At 48.3% G+C, this 20,363-nt stretch overlaps 1 protein-coding gene across 3 annotated transcripts in view; it reads right to left on the minus strand.

Moving 5' to 3' along the window:
* Window positions 1–2,714: 2,714 nt before the first annotated feature.
* Window positions 2,715–20,363, minus strand: part of TRAF7 (TNF receptor associated factor 7) — a 72,720-nt gene continuing 55,071 nt past the window's right edge. For all 3 annotated transcript variants that reach the window (XM_068115820.2, XM_068115821.2, XM_078778951.1), the window contains 12 exons: window positions 17,009–17,226; window positions 15,573–15,646; window positions 15,432–15,480; window positions 14,054–14,181; window positions 13,859–13,941; window positions 13,657–13,696; window positions 13,279–13,395; window positions 12,969–13,091; window positions 11,338–11,457; window positions 10,934–11,065; window positions 4,711–4,830; window positions 2,715–4,492 (listed from right to left, as the gene is read on the minus strand). In XM_068115820.2, the coding sequence (XP_067971921.2) occupies window positions 4,478–4,492; window positions 4,711–4,830; window positions 10,934–11,065; window positions 11,338–11,457; window positions 12,969–13,091; window positions 13,279–13,395; window positions 13,657–13,696; window positions 13,859–13,941; window positions 14,054–14,181; window positions 15,432–15,480; window positions 15,573–15,646; window positions 17,009–17,226 (1,219 nt within the window). In that variant the 3' untranslated portion in view covers window positions 2,715–4,477. The remainder of the gene's footprint in view (window positions 4,493–4,710; window positions 4,831–10,933; window positions 11,066–11,337; window positions 11,458–12,968; window positions 13,092–13,278; window positions 13,396–13,656; window positions 13,697–13,858; window positions 13,942–14,053; window positions 14,182–15,431; window positions 15,481–15,572; window positions 15,647–17,008; window positions 17,227–20,363) is intronic.

A 20,363-nucleotide genomic window follows, 5' to 3' on the forward strand; every position in this document is an offset into this window, starting at 1 on the left:
CCTCAGTAGAGAGCATACCTCTGCCTGGTGAACAGTTTACGTTTTGTATCTCAGAGTAGACCAGAAAATCACAATACAGAATCACATTTAATCAAAATCAATCACAGGAATCACCATAGGTCCAGTCTTTAATACCCTCGTCAAGCGTCTTTGGGCTTCCTGAAAAGCGCTATATAAAATAAATGCATTATTATTATTATTATTACCCCTCGTTTTTGGCCATATCACTCAATGGTGAAGAATCACTTAAAAATTTCTACTAGCTGGAGCCGGATCCGGATTCTCACCAAAATCGAATCGATTCTCACTTGTCACACACATAACCTGTCCACCAAGTTTCGTCCAAATCCATCCATAACTTTTTGAGATATCCTGCTATGTATAGTTGTTTGGCCAGCCTGGTGTTGGCTTAGCCCTTAGGGTGCTGGCTTGGGACCCAAGGATCCTGGGTTCGAATCCTGGTCGATCGCTGAATTAACGCCAGGGGGGTTGACTCAGCCTGTCATCCTTCCGAGGTCGGCAAATTGAGTACCAGTTCACTGGTAATTCCCTGTGTGTTGCAAAAGGCGACTAACAGGGTTGGCTCAAGAAGGGCATCCGGCCATAAACATTGCCTCAAACAGGGGACCACGGTGCCCGAAAAAGGCCAACCCCTGCTCTGTGGCGGAAAATGGCCTCCAAAGGTGGTTTTTATAGTTTTTGCCCCAATCTCCCAATGGTAAAGAACCACTTTAAAAATTCTAGTAGCCGGATCTGAATGCGGATCTTCACCAAAATCTAATCATTTCGTCCTTGTCATGTACGCTACATCTCTGCCAAATTTCGTCCAAATCCGTGCACAACTTTTTGAGATATCTTGTTCACAAATGGACAGACAGACAAACAGACAGACAGACAGGGGTGAAAACAACCTCCATGAATGAATGAATGAATGATCGTTTTTTTTAAGGCCATTTTCCCCGTTAGAGCGGGGGTTAGCCTTGCGGGCCCCATGACAATCATGGTTCCCTGTTTGAGGCAATGTTTTTATGGCCGGATGCCCTTCCTGACGCCAACCCTTGGTCACGCTCTTACGATGCGCAGGGATACAGTGTACCTATTCTAAATCGGGGTACACACCGTGATCATTCATCCCAGCAAGCTGGTACTCAATTTGCCGACCTCGGAAGGATGACAGGCTGAGTTAATTAACCAGGGGGTTAACCCCCTGGTGTTAATTCAGCGATCGACCGGGATTCGAACCCAGGATCCTAGGATCCCACGCCGGCACCCTAACCGATAAGCCAACACCACCAAGCCAACACCAGATAAGCCAACACCGATAAGCCAACACCAGCCTCTGCCAACCTCCATAGCAGAGGCAATAACAATTTTTAACAAACAAAGCATTTTATTATTTTAAAAAACCCGATAATCGCATGACATTTCCACATAAGACGGGGAAATCCAAATAGTGGACTGAACTAAAAGTCAGAATTGAGGGAGGGGGGGGGGAGGGTGAGTAAAATGAACCACAAGTCGAATTTAATAACATAGATGGATTTAATCCATACCAAAATATACAAAACATTAAGCATTTTATTGGTTACAAAAAAACGAAAGAAAAAAAATTTTTAATAACGGGTTTAAACCATACCAAAGTAACAAAACATATGAAACATTAAACTTTTTTCTTTTTTTTTAATCAAACGAAAACTGTTGACTCAACCAAAACATGAAGCCAGGATTGATGGAGTAAAAATGATTGAACCATATGATTGTGAAAAATGAATTATCCATTATCAATGTTAATATATTAATTGAACCATTATCAATCATTGAAAAATGATTGATATCTCCCCCTGCCCCCTCAAGCCCCCCCCCTCCCCTTCCCCCCCCCAAATCAACAAAAACAACTATTTTAAAAACATTTAAAAACAGAGGAATGAAATCCATACCAGAATAATAAAGCATATAAAACAGCAAGCGTATATTAAATTCGCTAATATTATGACAAAATATTTATAACTAGTGGGGCCTACCAATTGCGTCACTGACGGACCAATTAGTTGTCCTGTTTGCCAAAATTAATTTACCCGTGCAAAGTGTGCTTTAACCTCAGCGTTACCCAGGTAAAAAAGGGAATTGTAATACGCTCTGCCACCACCACCAGGTGGCCTCCACAGTACATAGAGAACTTAGGCCTTGGTTTTCATGGCGTGAAGCTGAGCAAGGTGTGAGGCAGGGGAGCCATCCCAGAGGGGAGAGCAGCACTCCGAGCTGCAGATGAAGGCCTTGTCGGTGGATAGGAGATCAGGTGTGCCAAGGACAAAAACACGAAATATGGGAATAACTGTTCTACACAGGTTTGACTGCATATAGATTGCGAACTGTGGTGTCTGTCTGTCCTTATGTCTGTCTGTCTCACGTTTACGGTAGCCACTTCCTATGTTTTCTAACGTTTTAAAAGCTGCGTATGCAAAGCTCAACATTCGCTTTTTTATTGTCCCTTCTAGTAATCTTTAAAATGAACTTCTGGATTAAAGTAAATTGAATACAGATCTTCATGAAGAAACACACAAGTTCAATGAGCCATATCTTTTACCCTCTTCAGACAAATTTAAAAGGTTTCGGGTTGTTAAAGGTTTCTGGATGTACCACGACCTAATAGACCTTACTGGTGACATCATTCACAATGCCAGCTGATCCTTCCATTGAATTGGGGAAAACAAATGTTTAGGAAATACTTTTATTTCCACAGCAGAGGTGAAATGCTTGAGAAATAAGCCCCTCTAAAGTAATAATCGAAAGATAAAAGAAGCTAATTTACTTGTACAAATCTGAGCCATTCCAGCATCAAAACAATAATTGTTTAAAGCATGACATCTCATTCTATAATACAACCACTGGCGATACACTGGCTCAAATCACCATCACTTCGTCAAAGTTCTCAATCCGAGAAGAATACTTGCTTCAAAACAAAACATTGCATTTCAATTCATCATTTCCTGCTCCTGTATTCAAAACCACTTGCTGTCGCTCAATTTTCAATCAAAGCCACTACAAGTCACAACATTCCAACTTGAGGGGCAGTTATAGGGCTTTGTGAGACCTGCTGGGCCGATAACTGTTCCCACACGGATAATCGAGCTGGAAGGGGGAAGGGAGTGATTAGGAGGTGGAGCGATGGCAACAGATTCAAAATGCCCATTTGGTTTGGTCACATCTGAGCATTACTTCCAGTGGCTACATTGTCACACTTCTTTGTGAACCTCTAAAATTGTATTGCCAACGTGATGCATCCATCCTTCAGGTGCAACGTATCAAGTGTATTAGGTTCAAAGCAAAATTGTAGAATTCCACCTTGGGAATGTACCGATTGTCAGAATAAACTAAAACGACACTCTGTAGGGCACACACCTCCACCAGGGTGACCCGTTTATGTTTTCTATCCCACTTATAGGCTAAATATGCATCCGGACCTTAACCAAGATCTTATCAGCTTGTTTTTGTCATCTACAGATAGACAGACAAACAAACAGACAAACAGATCGGAGTGAAAACATAACCTCCATCCACCTGTGGTGGCAGAGGTAATTCATGACCATATACAAATTTTCTTTCCCCTCCTTTATAATAAACATGGCTGTTCATTTGAACACGATGCACTTCCTTTTAAACCCCTCATCAATTACAGGTTTTTCTATTTCACAATTAATGTGAACGTTATCCGTGTCCAACCTACATTCTCTTCAATTTGTCTGTAAACATTCACTTTTCATGAAATTGATCATTATCCCATAAGACCAAAACATCCTTACCACTACAGCCACCTGATGCACACCAAAACATCTATAGAGCAAGCACTCTGGTGACTAGGCGCACAAGTGTATTGGTAACAACTTGTGCTCACAGCAGCAGTATGGTTTTGTCTTCTGTTCTAACCTTAAAGGTAAAGCTCTGCAATTTCTTAAAAGGTATATTTTGTCGTGCCGGTGTAAAATATGAAATCTCGAATTGCAGACAGACTTGTGGTTTAACCACACTAAACGCAGCTCCAAAGTGAGCTCTGTAAGAAAGCTACCAACAGCTGTTTGTTCCTCGAATGTGAAATCAATGTTTTACACCTCGCATGACAAAACGGCACGGGGAAAATACACGCAAATCTTAAAGTATCGATTCTACTGCGATGCAACCTTTCGGACTAAAGGAGGAACAGTACTACGGTACAAATGCCATGACAGTCAGTCGTACTATACTTTCAGACTTGGTCACCAGAGGTGTGTGGTATGGACTTTCATCAGTGTTTCCTGATGCTGCCTTTCAAAGCGGCAAGTGCCGTCTTGAAGCATGCTCGCAAACTCGCTCGCAATTTGTATCTTACTCTTAGATTTTTCTTTGGTCTTGCTTGAAATCTCTCCCCGCCGTTGTCCTAGGCCACCTCAAAATCACTCAGGTAGGGAAACACACTTTGTCATGTGCCACAGTTGTTCACGGCTCAAGATGTCCAAACCTGCAAACAATGTTGCAAGTGGTTATATTGTAAAGATTAACGTTTGTAAAGATTAATTTATCTGACAAGAACCAACAGCGACTGAAAGATCAACTTTCAATTGGTAGTGCACGTGACGTTAGGTCCTGCCGACCGATTTGCATTCTGGGAAATAATCTCCTGTCTCGACTTTCCTTGACGAGCCATTGGCCTAAAGGGCCTTCCTACTCATTACTCACCTTCACTGTACTGTCCACCGCTCCAGAAAAGAGGCGACCACGAGAGACGGCCAATGCCGTCACGCTACCCTGGTGTCGAAGCAATGTTTGGGTACAGATCATGTTGTCCATGCTCCAGACCTGCAGAAAGCAAGATGACTTTGAACTGAACATCAAGGAGTCTGTTATGAAGGGAACACATGAGTCAAACCTGTACCGTTTTGTGGGATCAGTTGGTGATAAGCACATTCAGGGCTTTGCTCAATGAAAAGCAAATTGGAAATAAAATACCTTAAATGGTAATTCATCCACCATGAATAAAAGTAGCCGACGTTTTGGGCCTTATCCTTCGTCACAAAAGAGAAGAAAAAGAGGCAGGTGTTGGTAAAAGAAGACTTCCGCAAATGACATCATCATTTACGTGCTGGGAATGGGGTACGCCAATTGGACAGAGGTATGCGCGTCATGTGTGATGTAATGCTCAGAGTGCAACGTCATGAGTGACGTGGTGGTGGAGACGAGTGGAAGAGAATGGAGAAGAAGAGGGGACATATAGTGAGAAGACAATGAAAGGAAAGAATATGGTGGAGGGAGAGAAAGGGAAGGAAGAAAGTTTGGGGTGGTGGGGAGAAAATGGTAGATGGGGTGAAGGGAGAATGTGATAGCGGGGTATGGGGAGGAATGGGAGAGGAGTGGAAGAAGTGGAAAACGAGGAATGAGAAATTAAATTAAATGAAAAAGTAAAAACAAAAAAGAGAAGGGTGATGGATGAGCCGGAATAGGCGAGGTGACGAGCGGAAATAAAGTTTTCCTTCAAGCCGTTTGGTACTGATGTTCAAAGTTTGTAAATTAACTACTGTTCTTTGAATTTCCGGAAGTCATTGCTTTTATGGTGGAGTATCAAACTACTAAACGGTATGTGATGAATAGTGTGCCTTGCCTTGTGAAAGTGACAATAAACTAGTTTTACGGATATCATCATTGTTGGTTCTGACACCGTAGAGGTGTTCTCCAAAGCGGCCTCCTCACCGTCATCCAGTTTCACCAATGTAAAGTGTATTGCAAAGTGAGAATGAAATACAGGAAATTACATTGGAGGTGGTACAGGTAAAATGATGAAGCTGCAGGTATTATAACAACTGTGCAGGACAACAATGCAGGTATTTCTCCACCTCCTCCTCCTCCCCCTGATCCCTACATCCCTCCCCCCTCCTCCCTTACTTTGTGTTTTCATTCTATCTCCCTCCCCCTTCCTCATCTTCTCTCCACCAACACGTCACTCATGACGTTTCACTCTGAGCAATACTTCACACATGATGCACGCACACTGTCCAATCAGCATTCCCCATTCCTTGCACACAAGTGATGACATCATTTGCGGAAGTCTCCTTTCATAAACGCACAGCCCATTTCCTCTCTCTTTTGCTCCGACGAAGGGTACGGCCCGAAACATCAGCCTCACTTTTATTCATGGTGGTGAAGGAGCTGGGGCTCCCACGTCGATCGGAAGAATGGACGCGACAAAAAGCTGGAATTCATCCGAGTTGCTTTAATCAAACCAAACACTCAGGCACTCTCAAAAGCCCGTTTATCGGGCAGCAATATATATACATATTATCCCGGAGCGTTTGCCCAGGAAAGGCGAGAGGGGGCGTGGCCCAGCGTCCTGGCTGCGGCCTGGCAAGTTGAGGGCGAGCCTGCCCGGGCATCCCGACCGAGGCCTGGCAAGTTGAGCGCGGGCCTGCCCGGGCGTCCTGGACGAGCCCGGCATGGTGATCGCTCCGCGTCCTTGATAGGTGCAAGGCGATTGTGAAAACCCAGCGGTAGCCGCTACACACGTCCCCCCAGAATCGACTTGCACCAGCAGGGTCAATTTGAGGGGGGTCCTGATGACCCGGCCGAAGCGACCCCTGGCGGGTCGTGGGAGGGGGTCCGGTGTGGTGGTGGGCGGTCGAGTGGGGGGCACCGTGGACGGGGGGCGGCCTCGCCGCGGCGGAAGGGCCACCCGTGGTGGGTGGTCGACGTCCACGTGCGCCGGCTTGAGGCGGTCCACCACAATCCGGTCCGACCTGCCGCCGATGTCGATGACGAACGACTTGTCGTCCCGTCGCAGCACCCGGAAGGGCCCGTCGTACGGCGGCCGGAGTGGCCCCCGATGTGCGTCGTGACGCACAAAAACATACTCCGCTGTGCGAAGTGCTGGGGGGACGTAGGACTGGGGGTCACCGTGGTGGGATGTTGGCACGGGGGCAAACCGTCGGTCGGCCTCCTGGAGGTCCGAGCGCTGGTGAGCTGCAGACCAGGGACTGGTAGCGTCGGGCACGAATTCGCCCGGGACGCGTAGCACCTGGCCATAGACAAGCTCGGCGGTGGATGCCTGGAGGTCCTCCTTGGGGGCCGTGCGGAGGCCCAAAAGGACCCACGGCAGCCGGTCGGCCCAACCGCCGTCTTGAAGGCCGGCCATGAGCGTGGCCTTCATGGAGCGGTGGAATCGCTCGCACAACCCGTTTGCTTGGGGGTGGTAGGCCGTAGTACGGTGGAGCTTGACCCCCAGGTTGCGGGCGACCGCGCCCCACAGCTCGGAGGTGAACTGTGGTCCGCGGTCTGACGAGATGTCCGCCGGTGCGCCGAAGCGGGCGACCCAGGTGGCGATGAAAGCCTGCGCCACGTCGGCGGTGGTGGTGGAGACGAGGGGAACGGCCTCCGGCCACCTGGTGGTCCTGTCCACCATGGTGAGCAGGTGTGTGAACCCCCGTGACGGGGGGAGGGGGCCCACCAGATCCACGTTGACGTGGTCGAAACGTCGTTCGGGCACGGTGAAAGGTGCCAGCGGGGCCTGGGTGTGTCGGTGGACCTTGGCCCGTTGGCAGGCCGTGCAGGTGCTGGTCCAATCGCGGACGTCCCGACGAAGGCCGTGCCAGATGAATCGCGCCGACACCAGCTTCTGGGAAGCTTTCCGGCCCGGGTGGGAAAGGCCATGGAGGGAGGCGAAGATGCGGCGTTGCCAGGTGACGGGCACGATGGGGCGAGGCTGGCCTTGGGAGACGTCGCAGAGCAGGACAGTGTCCGCGAAGGGGATGTCGGCCAGGCGGAGGCCCGTGTCCGCCGCCCGGAGGGCTTGCACCGTGGTGTCGGTGGTTTGGTCCGCCGCCATAAGCGCAAAGTCCACGCCCAGGTGGACCGCGTTCGCGCTGGCCCGGGAAAGACAGTCGGCCACGGCGTTGTTTTTGCCGGCGACGTGCCGGATGTCCGTGGTAAACTCCGACACGGCGGAGAGGTGGCGCTGTTGGCGGGCCGACCACGGCTCCGTGACCTTGGCCATGGCGTAAACCAACGGCTTGTGGTCGACGAACGCCGTGAAAGGTCGGCCCTCCAGGAGGTGGCGGAAATGGCGGACGGCCAGGTGTAGACCGAGGAGCTCCCGGTCAAACGTGCTGTATTTGAGCTCGTTCGGCCGGAGCTGCCGGCTGAAAAAAGCGAGTGGCTGCCAAACCCCGTTCACCCATTGCTCATGTACGGCGCCCACCGCGTAGTCGGAGGCATCCGTGGTGAGGGCGATGGGAGCGTTGAGCACCGGGTGAGCGAGCAGTGTTGCGTCGGCGAGGGCCCGCTTTGAGCTTTGGAAGGCCGCATCCATTGCTGCGGACCAGGCGATGTCCTGCTTGGCCGGCTTGCCCCGGAGGGCTTCGTAGAGGGGGCGCATGAGTTGAGCAGCGCGGGGCACGAAGCGGTGATAAAAATTCACCATTCCCAGGAATTCCTGCAGGGCCTTTATGGTGCGGGGACGCGGGAACGTGGTGATGGCCTCGACCTTGGTTGGCAGCGGCACGGCCCCGTTCTTGGTGATGTGGTAGCCCAAAAAATCAACGGCCGTCGTGCCGAAGTGGCATTTGGCCGGGTTGAAGATGAGGCCGTGCTCGCTGAGGCGCCCGAACAGTGTTCGGAGGTGGAGGAGGTGCTCGGCCCGGGACGTGCTGGCGACGAGGATGTCGTCCAGGTAAACGAAAAGGAACGGCAGGTCACGCAGCACGCCGTCCATCAAGCGCTGGAACGCCTGAGCCGCGTTCTTGAGACCAAACGGCATCCGCAAGAATTCGAATAAGCCGAACGGCGTGATGACTGCCGTTTTAGGGACGTCGGCCGCCCTGACAGGTACCTGGTGATATCCCCGTATGAGATCAATTTTCGAAAAAATGACCCGTCCCGCCAGACGGGCGGAGAAGTCTTGGATATGCGGGATCGGGTACCTGTCGGGGGTGGTAGCGTCATTGAGACGGCGTTAGTCGCCACACGGGCGCCATCCACCCCCCGGCTTTGGCACGATGTGCAGTGGCGAGGCCCACGCGCTATCGGAGCGCCGCACGATGCCGAGGTGCTCCAACGCGTCGAATTCGGCCTTCGCCACGGCAAGCTTGGCTGGGTCGAGGCGGCGGGCCCTGGCGTAGACCGGCGGGCCCGTGGTTGGTATGTGGTGCTCGATCCCATGCCGTACTGCGACGGCCGAAAACGTCGGCCGCGTGAGGGCCGGGAACTCCGTGAGCAGGCGAGCAAACTCGTTCGCCGCCGGGACGGCGCATGCCAGCTCGGTCGGCGCGGAGCTGCTCAATGTGCATACCAGGGAGCTGAAGGTTTCGGCGTTGATTAAACGACGCCGTTGGACGTCCACCAGCAGTCCGTGTGCGCAGAGGAAGTCGGCGCCTAGCAGAGCCATGGGCACGTTTGCGGTTACAAACGTCCAAGCAAAGCGTTGGCCGCCGAAGCAGAGGGTGACGTTGCGCGGGCCGAAGGTGCGGATGGTCGATCCGTTGGCCGCAACCAAGGAGGGGCCGCAAACCGCGGATTGCCTGTCCTGGTCAGAGGCGGGTATGACGCTCAGTTGGGCGCCGGTGTCGCACAGGAAGCGCCGTCCGGACGCTTTATCCGTGATGAACAGTAAGTTGCCCGTGTGGCCGGCGCTCATGGCTGGTAATGAACGCCGGCCCGGCCGTTTCCCGGCCTGCCGAAGGTGCACGGGGGTCGGCATGTCCGGGCCTTCTGTCCGAAACCTGGCATGATAGTAACACCACGCTTGGTCAGGTGGAGGCCCCGGTCGTCGTGCTGGAGGTGGTCGGCTCGGGGTAGCGGCCGCCAATTGCGTCGGCAGTTCGGTCGTCGACCGTTCCGGGTGCTCGGGCACCATGGGTGTTGCGTCGGACGGCGGTGGGTCCCATGTCGCCGCTGCGATGCGTTGTCCTGCGGCGGAGATCTTGTCGGCTTCTCTGGCAAGGGCCCGGGGATCTGTGATCGTCGTGCTTGCCAGGGCGAGGCGTACCGGGTTAGGCAGCTGACGGAGGAACAGCTCCCGGAACAGGAATGCCGGAGAGTGCTCGCCGAGCAGTGAAAGCATGTAGTCCATTCGCTCGGAAGGGCGCGTGTCGCCGAGCTCGGGCAGGTCGAGCAGGCGCCGTGCGCGTTCCGCCGATGGGAGGGCGAAAGCGTCGAGGAGAAGCTTCTTAATCGCGCCGTATTTGTCAGCGGCTGGCGGGCTCTCGAGGAGGCTCAGGGCGCGGGCCGCGGTGGCCGAACCGAGCGCTGCTACCACATGGTGGAAGCGGGTGTCGTCGGCCGTGATGCCTCGCAGGGCGAACAGGGAATCCGCCTGTGCGAACCAAACCGCCGCGTGAGCCTCCCAGAAGGTAGGCAGTTTAAGGGCGACTGCCGTGTCCATGTCGGTAGGTCACCAATGAAGGAGCTGGGGCTCCCACGTCGATCGGAAGAATGGACGCGACAAAAAGCTGGAATTCATCCGAGTTGCTTTAATCAAACCAAACACTCAGGCACTCTCAAAAGCCCGTTTATCGGGCAGCAATATATATACATATTATCCCGGAGCGTTTGCCCAGGAAAGGCGAGAGGGGGCGTGGCCCAGCGTCCTGGCTGCGGCCTGGCAAGTTGAGAGCGAGCCTGCCCGGGCATGCCCGGGCGTCCCGACCGAGGCCTGGCAAGTTGAGCGCGGGCCTGCCCGGGCGTCCTGGACGAGCCCGGCATGGTGATCGCTCCGCGTCCTTGATAGGTGCAAGGCGATTGTGAAAACCCAGCGGTAGCCGCTACAGTGGATCAATTACCATTTAAGGTATTTTATTTCCAATTTTCTTTGACTTCTCTTGCCACCCCCCATGCAATTTGCTAATTTTGTACTGAAATTAGCGATTACATTACATTCTTTGCTCAATTAAGTTGTGACATTTTGACAAGTTGTTCTCACCCTCAACGAACGATCGTACGATGCGCTGAACACTTTTGTCTGATCAGGCATCGCCACGACAGCCAAGGCATACACCGTGCCAACATGTCCCGTTAGCGTGCGCACTCGTTCCTTCCGCTGTAACTCCCAAACCTGAACACATTCAAATTGGGACAACAAAGCAAGTGGGGTTTGGGGGGAAAAGGCTCAATTAAGTCATATGAAAGACTTCAAAAATGGTACGTGCTGCTTCCTTGCTTGAAAAGTATAGAGCACGGACAATCCCCATCGGTTGGCATCCATGGGGAGGAGGAAATTCCTCTCGAGTAACCCCCCAGACTAGAACTTTGGGCATTTCAAAAAGCACTGACCTCCTAAAAATCCGAAAACAGATTCATAGTAACATTCAATTCATGGTAACTCACGTGAATAACATTCTCATATGTTCCACAAATTATGTGATGATTGGTTACAGCTATGGAATATACACTGCCTCCTGAAGTCTCCAACACGTGCACGCATTCCAGAGACCGGATATCCCAGATCTGTATGAAGGGGGTGGGGGGGGGGATGGATTATTGTTTTGCAATACTGTACATGTTCCCTACTGGTCTCAATGAATGTTCTTGTTCCAAAAACTCAGTAATTGTGAGCCATATACAGTAGGACCAATGGTTTTAGGTATGCAAAGCTTCAGAATAAGTTGCAGTTTCTGTAACTTATCATAATAAAGCCACGAGTTACCAGGTTTCAGTTGAATATGTTAAAAGGGTATGGGCTGAAAGTCTGGAAAACCGCAGGTGGAGAAAGTAATTCAAGCCTTTGTAGTGCTTTCAACATGGAAGGCCCCCGCCCACAAGTGCTTTTTCAATGTTTAGCTGGGAACTGACACACCTGAGCTCGAGGGATTAAAACACTTTTACTCACAAACCAAAGGCAAGCAGTGACATCAGTCTGTGCAGCGCAGTGTGGCACGACAGTTATAAATCAGAATTGTTAAGAATTTAGCCCTCTCTTGATGCCAAATAAACCAAAATGTCGACACGGCAAAAAGGGAGCAATCGCAAATGCACACGCAGCCTTTAAGAAATAAATAATTTAATTTGCACATGAGACGGACAGTATGAAACCCTGGACACGCATGAACAAACAGAAGACACTTATTATACGAGAAAAGTAACGCTGCGCTATTGTACCACACAGGTAACTGCTGTGCACACTGAACTGGATGAGTGATGCCGTTTATTCAACCGCCCACTCCCATCCTCACTCTTCCCTCCCCATCCTCCTTCTTCTCCTGCTCCCATGCCCCGCCTCGCACCACCTCTCCCTCCCGGAGCGTACAGTATAGTGACATGTAGTGAGGCTTTGCTCTCCCCTCTTTCCTCCCCACCCTTCCTTTCTCCTTCTCTTCTCTCCTTCTCCCCAACCTCCCCCCTTCCCGTTCTCCCCCAACCCCTCCCATATCTCTCTTTTTCCCTCGCTCCCACTCTCCTCCGCACAACACCGCTCCATCCTGGAGTGTTGTTCAGTATAGCGACATATGGTGAGGCTTCGCTCTCCTCCCCACCCTCCCCTCCTTTCTCCCTCCCCTATCTCTCTCTCCCCCACATCTATACCCCCTCCTGCGCCCTCTTCCTTCCCCTCCCCAGCAGATTGGTGGATTGGGAAAAGCCTTCTTGCATTGCCCTCACAGGTGTGGATTCGATCCTCACAGCTGCTCAAATTTGCCTTTCCAGTCAAAAGTCAGAACCTGCCAGTTCATGAAAAATTGTGCTCATCGACATTGTCCTTTGAGCTGCCAGGACCAAACAATGCGACTTGGCATATAATGATGATGCGACCCATTGGGAGCTAAACTATCTTTTTTATACATTTCTCTTTTTGACCTGGTAATCAGCACCCCAGCATGCACGCGGTACCCTTCAGTGGCTTTGCTGGAAACCAACCTTTGCTTCGACTTGAACCGCATCGGCCTATAATCCGTGGCATCTTCAGGCCAGATTTTTTTGACCAAATCCCTGCATATAAATGATCAACACACAGGTGAGCTCACCTTGATGGTTTGGTAGGATCCACTGTACAATTTATTCTGTGAAGTCACCAAAGCTCGGACCCAATGGTTCAGTTCCGTCAATTCTTTCTTTAGCTTCAGCTCAGAGCCATCGATGTTCCAGACCTGTAGAAGATACACCAATGTCAGAGGCCACGTTACTCAATGCCACAGAACCACTCAGATGATAAACATTGCACACGTGGTGCAACGCTGAATAATGACAAAATCCCGAGCACGTTGCCCAACAATTAATTGACAAAAGAGGATGCATTATCGAATTGAGCACAACATGGAGGTTTAATCAACGCACTCGAATTGTCTTGAGGGATCCGCTGAACAACAGGTTATTGGCCGCGACAAGTGTACACACAGGGTTGCTGTGCGCACGGATCGAATTCACCTTTTGCAATGTTGAAATGTCCCACACCTGCACACAAAGCAACAGTCCATTGTAGTCACTAGATGTAACAGGTGAATTTATACATGGCAGATTCTGAATTCCACATTCCTTATCCTGATCCTTTATGGAACATTTCCTAAACATACATAGGGGGAGGGAAAGAAAAAGGTTACTTAAAAGTTCATCATCATCATCAATGAGGATAAATTAAAATTATGTTGAAACAGCAAACAAAAGGAAAGTTCCAGCCACACATGAGGGAAGACAGCACATGCATGGAGCGCTTACTATTATAGTGTAATCTGCAGATCCACTGAAAAGCTGGGCTCTGCAAAATACAAAAGAAGAATAAAATAACAACTACAAATGCATGTAATGTCAAAGCTGGAACGAAAACCAAAACGAGCAATGTTTCTATTTGACAACAAAATACTTGCATTTCCTAGCCTATCATTACGTGGGGCCCTCATTCTGATGCCTTCACCCTTACCCCTGAATGCACAGTGCCAGTACGATCCCATCGTGCCCATCCAAAGTCCTCTGACACTTGTACGTTGTACACGTGTCCCACACCTGTTGAAATTTTACAATGTAAGAGATGTAGATGCTTCTTCAGAACAAAACCTTTCAATGCTAACAGTACGACCCCGTTGCCCCCCTCCCCATCCCCATCCCCCAAACGTACCTTGATGGTTTTGTCGGAAGAGCCACTGAAGAGCAGATCCCCAGCAAGGTGCACACACAGGCACCACACAGGACCCTGGTGTCCCACAAAAGTGCCTTTACACTTGAATATTTGCTGAGGGTCATAGGCTGAAAGAATGAGTGAAGTACATTTAGTGGGTGTGATGTGATCTCCAATTATTTGATTTGGAGATGATCAACACACAGGTGAGCTCACCTTGATAGTTGTTATCTCAAAATGCGGGTTTCAGAAGGTGGATTAATGGAGCCCTCCCAGGTCTCGATGTATTCACGTGTGAGTGTGTGCGTGTGTGTGACTTGTTGACTTCCCGTACTGACAAGCCCTTAATTGCTGAAGGTCATTAATCACCGGAATATGTGCCACCGACATCTTACCAGACGCAGAGAGCCATTGCTTGAAGAGACTTCATTCGAAATATTATTACGGTAGAACAGCTGAAATGTAATGTTCATATGAAGTCTTCATGCTATGTTTTCCCCATTCATGCTGTGCAATGATGTTTCTGATGTACAGAAACACGAGTACGAGTACCCTCGTCTCCCTACCATGGTACCATACTCTGTTACAGAACATCATGTGGCCGAAGCATTTTCTTGGCAAGGATTATACTTCACGATTTGTCATTGCTTTCCCAGCAGTGATTAGGGTAGAATTTGTAATTTGTTCAGGTGCCGGCGATAGTTCAGCTACTCTTCACGGAGGGCACTGTGAAATCTTTTAACGTCCACCAACTAATGGCAGGCAGGACACCACGTTTAACGTCCATCGAGGGATGGCACACACGTTGATGAATCACCCTGCCTATGAAACACTGGGATGACAGTTCATAGCTGGGCCAGGATTCGAACCCATGCTAGACAGCTTTGAGGCGAGTGTGTGTACCTCGAGGCCATCCTGCGCAATGATGAACTGAACCAATTGTAGAGTCACATGTTGATTTTCTAAACATTTTTTGCCAAATTATGCATCCACAGCTCACAAGTTAAGTATTCGGACCATCAAATCAAAATGTTTTATCACTTGCTGCTTGAATATTTCCAAAGTGCTGGATTACATACGAGAGAGAGGAAGGACCGGAAGAGAGGAGGGAGGGCGGCATGCTGTATTGATAAAATAATAATGGATTGAGAAAACAGATGGAAACAGGAAGACAGGAAAACAGACTGGCCTGCTTTGTGTTTGTAGCACTTGGATCATCAGTATGCTGGAATCCCAAGTTCAAATCCCACAGACTATGTTGATTTGTCCATTGATTTATCTAAATCCCGAGCACGTGAATCATGTACATTGTACAATAAATAAAATCGATCCCGATTTCAGATGTATTTTCTTAACAAACAAAGCAAAAACAACTCACATCCAAGAACTCCCATGTTGAGCCGTGCATTGATGTGTGATATTTCATCCTGGAAACACGGACAAGGTCTCACTCATGAAGATGCCCATGAACACCTTTTACAGGCCACTGGGGGAGTGGGGGATTCCTGCACGGACTTACACTTAGCACAGTGGTGTCACGGCGAAACTCCATGAGGTCTTCACTCAGCTTACTCTGATTCTCATGCATCACATCTGGAGGAAAAATGTTTATTGAACTAAAAACTTTTCATGCAGTGCAATTAAAAAATAAAAATAAAACAAGGAAAGAGCGGCACTCTGTCAAGTGCATACCTCCGCCAGGATGAGAAGTTTACCTTTTGTATCCCACTCATAGGCCGGACATGTATTCCGACCTGAACCAAACAAATCAGTCGTTCTTGTCACCTAACCAACTCATCCACGTAATTTTGTCATAACTCATCCACAACTTTTTTAAATATCGTGCTATATATCGTTTTTGCAGAAATATGGGCAAATGAAACAAATATATAGTTATAAATATGGGCAAATATGGGAGATGCAGAAAATAGGGCAAAATGGAGAAGATTGTCATGGGGACCGCAAGGCTAACCCCTGCTCTAGCAGGGAAAATGGCCTTAAAATGCATGTTGTTGTGCTATATATCGTTTTTGGTCCCATCACTGAATGGTGAAAAATCACTTAAAATATAGCATCCAAATCCGGATCTTCACCAAAATCTAATCATTTCGTCCTTGTCACATAAACTACCTATTTGCCAAATTTCGTCCGAATCTTTTTGAGATATCCTGTTCACAGATAGACAAACAGGCAGGGGTGTAAACATATAACCTCCACCCACCTTCGATGGCAAAGGTAATAATAATATGAGTTCACTTTCAAGGAACTTCAACACAGGAGGAGACCGTTCGGCCCATCAAGCCTGCACAGTGGTTGCCAACCAATGATTGTTTGTCCGTGTTCTATCCTTTTTACATGTTGAGCATCAAGCAAGGAAGCAGGAAGTACCATTTTGAAAGTCTTTGGTATGACCCAGGCAGGGTTCGAACCACCAACCTCCTAGACTCAGAGTGGATGCTCCAACCATTATGCAACATACTGGTGCAAGTAATGGTGCAACAAATAGGTGCAAGTAATGTTAAAAGAAGAGGGAATAGGGGAATGAAGAAGAACAGAGGTACGACTGTCTGAGAGGTTGATGACCTATCAAGGTGGAGAACTGTTCTGTGGGGTTCAGAAGTGAATGGCCTGCTCCAAAGTGCAATGCAAGTCAGACCTCTGCTGCCATGTTCCAAGTTACATTCTGCCTCAGGTTCTTGGTCTTGTACGATCTGGCCAGCTGTACTGCCATTTTCCAAAGGACTCAGGCATGTGCGTTCTGCAGCCGAATTGTAAAGCAATGCCGCCCAGTAGACCAATAATCTTATGAGCTTTGACACCTATCGTGTCTCTCAACTGCTTGAAGAGGCTCAGGAGGAAACCCTCCCCACCGAAGGGAAGGAAAACGTTATTCTCATAAAGTGAGCAACATATGGGGATGCCATTAACAAAAAATGGAATTAACATTACTCTTACCTAGCCTAGTTTCAACCCTCTTTTCAACTTGCTCAAGGCTCTCGGCAAGACGACCGAGTGTGCTGCGCAGGAAGGCCAGCTCATGTTCCCGTTGTGCAAGAACCGCATGTAGCTCTGCAGAACGTTCCTCACTGCGGCGCAGGAAGTCTTTAACGCCCTCAAAGCGACACACGGACAGATGCGTTGTCATGGTCTCATCATTGCCCACAAATTCGCAGCTGTCAGAAATAAATCGCAGGTAAAGGTCACAACAGAGTTATGCATTTGTTTCTGCAAGTGTTTGAGGCCAAATACATTAAATACAACAAGTAAACAGCCTGGTGTTGGCTTAGCGGTTAGGGTGCAGGCTTGGGATCCTGGGTTCGAATCCCGGTCCATCGCTGAATTAACGTCAGGGGGGTTGACTCAGCCTGTCATCCTTCCGAGGTCGGCAAATTGAGTACCAGCTTGCTGGGATGAATGATCCCGGTGTGTACCCCGGCTTAGAATAGGTACACCGTATCCCTGCGCATCGTAAGAGCATGACCAAGGATTGGCGCCAGGAAGGGCATCCGGCCATAAAACATTGCCTCAAAAAGGGAACCATGATTGTCATGGGGCCCGCAAGGCTAACCCCCGCTGTAGCGGAGAAAATGGCCTTAAAACGATCATTAATTCATTTTCATTCAAACAAAAAAACATGTTTTAGGGCTACACACTTTTTTTCTTTTTAAAAAAGTTTTGAACCTTTTTTTTTTCTTTTTAAAATTAAATTTTGATAGATGAAAATGTACCAGAAAAGAGGACCGTGGGCCAGATTTCAGCTCTCTAGGACGTATGGCACCTGGAAAACGAATGACTCGAAGATTTGAAACGGGACAAACAAACAAAGTTCAGATGAAGTTAAATAAAAGTGTGTAAAAAGAGATAGAGGAATGTTTGACCCCCAATTAACCCCAGCATATCCCCATACAATTATTTTCCTTCACGACTTCTTACTTCCTTGGTTGTCAATTAGAGTTTGGGTAAAGTCCGTTCATTAAAAAAAAAAAAAATGATCCAATGTTTTAATTAATCAGTCATTAATGTCTTCAAGCCTGATGTTGATTGAACGGTTAAGGTGGCTGGCTTAAGATTGCAAGGTCCTGAGTTCAAGCCACTGTGATGCTGTTGAAGTAACACCAGGTGGGTTGACTCAGTCTGTCATCCTTCTGAGATGGTGTGAGTACCAACTTACTGGGATGAATGACATATTTGAGTATCCTGTGTCAGAGTGGTGACCCGTCCAGGATTGTGCCCAATAGCCAAGGAAACTGTTTCTGCAGCCATATGCATCTGAAGATGCAAAAAGGAGTGATCATCATCATAATCATCATCGATGTCTTCGAAATCATTTATTTTAGTTCAAGCTGCCCCAATTTGAATCACCAAAGTAATTGGCCATTTAACCCCGAAACAACCGATGACGCTTTAGGCACTTACATGGGCCGAACTCTTTTTGGAATGGAATGGGTTTTTTTATATTGCATGTGTAAACGAATTCACATTCACTCAGGCTCTTCTCGTTCTCTCAACTAATGCAATTTTTTATTCATTAATTTATTCATTCATTATGAACCTACCATGAACCACAGTGTCAGTTCTGCCAAAGCGGTTTCTTTGGCAGGGTTTGCAAATTGCAACGGCTCCTCACTCCGATGAAGGATACTCAACTGAGGGTGCAGGAACTTATTTGTTCATGGTGCAAGTGATTACTTGTCTGCTCTTCGCAAAGGACACTATGGGATCTTTAACGTCCAATAACTAATGCAGGCAGACGAGACACCAAGTTTAACATCTATCTGAGAGACGATACACACATTGATGCCTCGCCCTGCCTGTGAAACACCAGGATGACAGTTTATAGCTGGATCAAGATTCAAACTCGGGCTATACAGCGAAGAGGGGAATGTGCACACCTCTAGGCTACAATGCCATTCTATCAAATGCATTCGACTCCGATTATTACCTCCGGCACCAAGGGTGGACGGAGGTTATGTTTTCACTCCTGTTTGATTGTCTTTCTGTTTGCGAGCATATCTCAAAGTGGTATTCATAGATTTAGACAAAACCTGGTGGACATATTGGGAGTGTGGCAAGGACGAATTGATCAGATTTTGGTGAAGATGCCAATCCAGATCAAATAATTTTAAAGTGATTCTTCACCATTGTGAGATAGGGCCAAAAACGATACAAAGCACAATATCTCAAAATGTTCTGTACGGATTATGACAAAACTTGGTGGATGAGTTGGGTCGGTGACAAGAACAAGCCAATTCGATTTTGATTAAGTCTGGATGCAGATCCGGCCTTTCAGTGGGATACAAAACGTAGGCCGATCAGCCCGGCGGAGGTATGCACTCTACCGGGTGCCGTTATAGCTGTTAAATCGTTCCCGTGCTGATTTCCCGGTACTCTTCAACCGCTTTGTGTTAAAACCCATAAACGCAGTCAAATAGCTGCTTTACACGAGGAATTGCAAATACACATGCTCAATGCATCCTTCCCTTAGAATATGGGTGGCGGTCAACAATATTGGTTTCTTTGCCAAAACATTTATGCAATTGCCTGCAGAGATTATATAATGACTGCTGTCAAGGCTATTACTCATACATGATCTGAGCACACAAACAACTTGCTCTCAACCATAACCAAGCCCTCGACAAGCCATGTCTGATGCACAAGCATTTCTTAAGAATGCTTGGATAAACCATAACAGGCCTCCTTGTCAAAACTACTGCTTAAATCTATCAAACAATAATAAATAGTTGTTCCATGGTCCTACACAGCACGTTACAGCAACTACGGGAGAGAAAGCAGAAAAACGTGGCCACACTTGTGGCCTAACTAACATTCAATGTTTGTAAAAGTCAAACAGCTGTAGTAGCAATGCTTTGTCTTTAACCTCGGCCCTAGCTGCGATGGACCTCTGGTAGCTTGTACCTGTTGCTGTGGTTGAGCCTGGGGAGTAACTGCTGAAATCTATCTATCTGGGTTCTTCCACATATCTTTGGTTTTTTGGGGGGGTTTTTTTTTTCACATTTCTTTCGACCTTTTCCCATTTCTCCTTATTCTTTCTAATTCTGCTTTTTCTTTATTGTTCTCTCTTTATCTATCTATCTATCTGTCTAGGGAGAAGTGAATTGTTGCAGAAGGTTTTCTGTAAGGCTCACTTGACTGAACCTAGATGTGTTTGAGGGTTGTGGAGTGGTGGCTGAAACCCGAATCCTATCCAGGTTCCTCCTGATGACTCCATCTTTGCTCTTTGCGTATTCAGGTTCCTTCTGATGACTCAGATGCCGTATTTGATCTTCCATTTGATCATTATGGAAGATGG

Source organism: Myxine glutinosa, chromosome 5 (assembly GCF_964187855.1).
Source record: "Myxine glutinosa chromosome 5, kmMyxGlut1.1, whole genome shotgun sequence".
NCBI lineage: Eukaryota > Metazoa > Chordata > Myxini > Myxiniformes > Myxinidae > Myxine > Myxine glutinosa.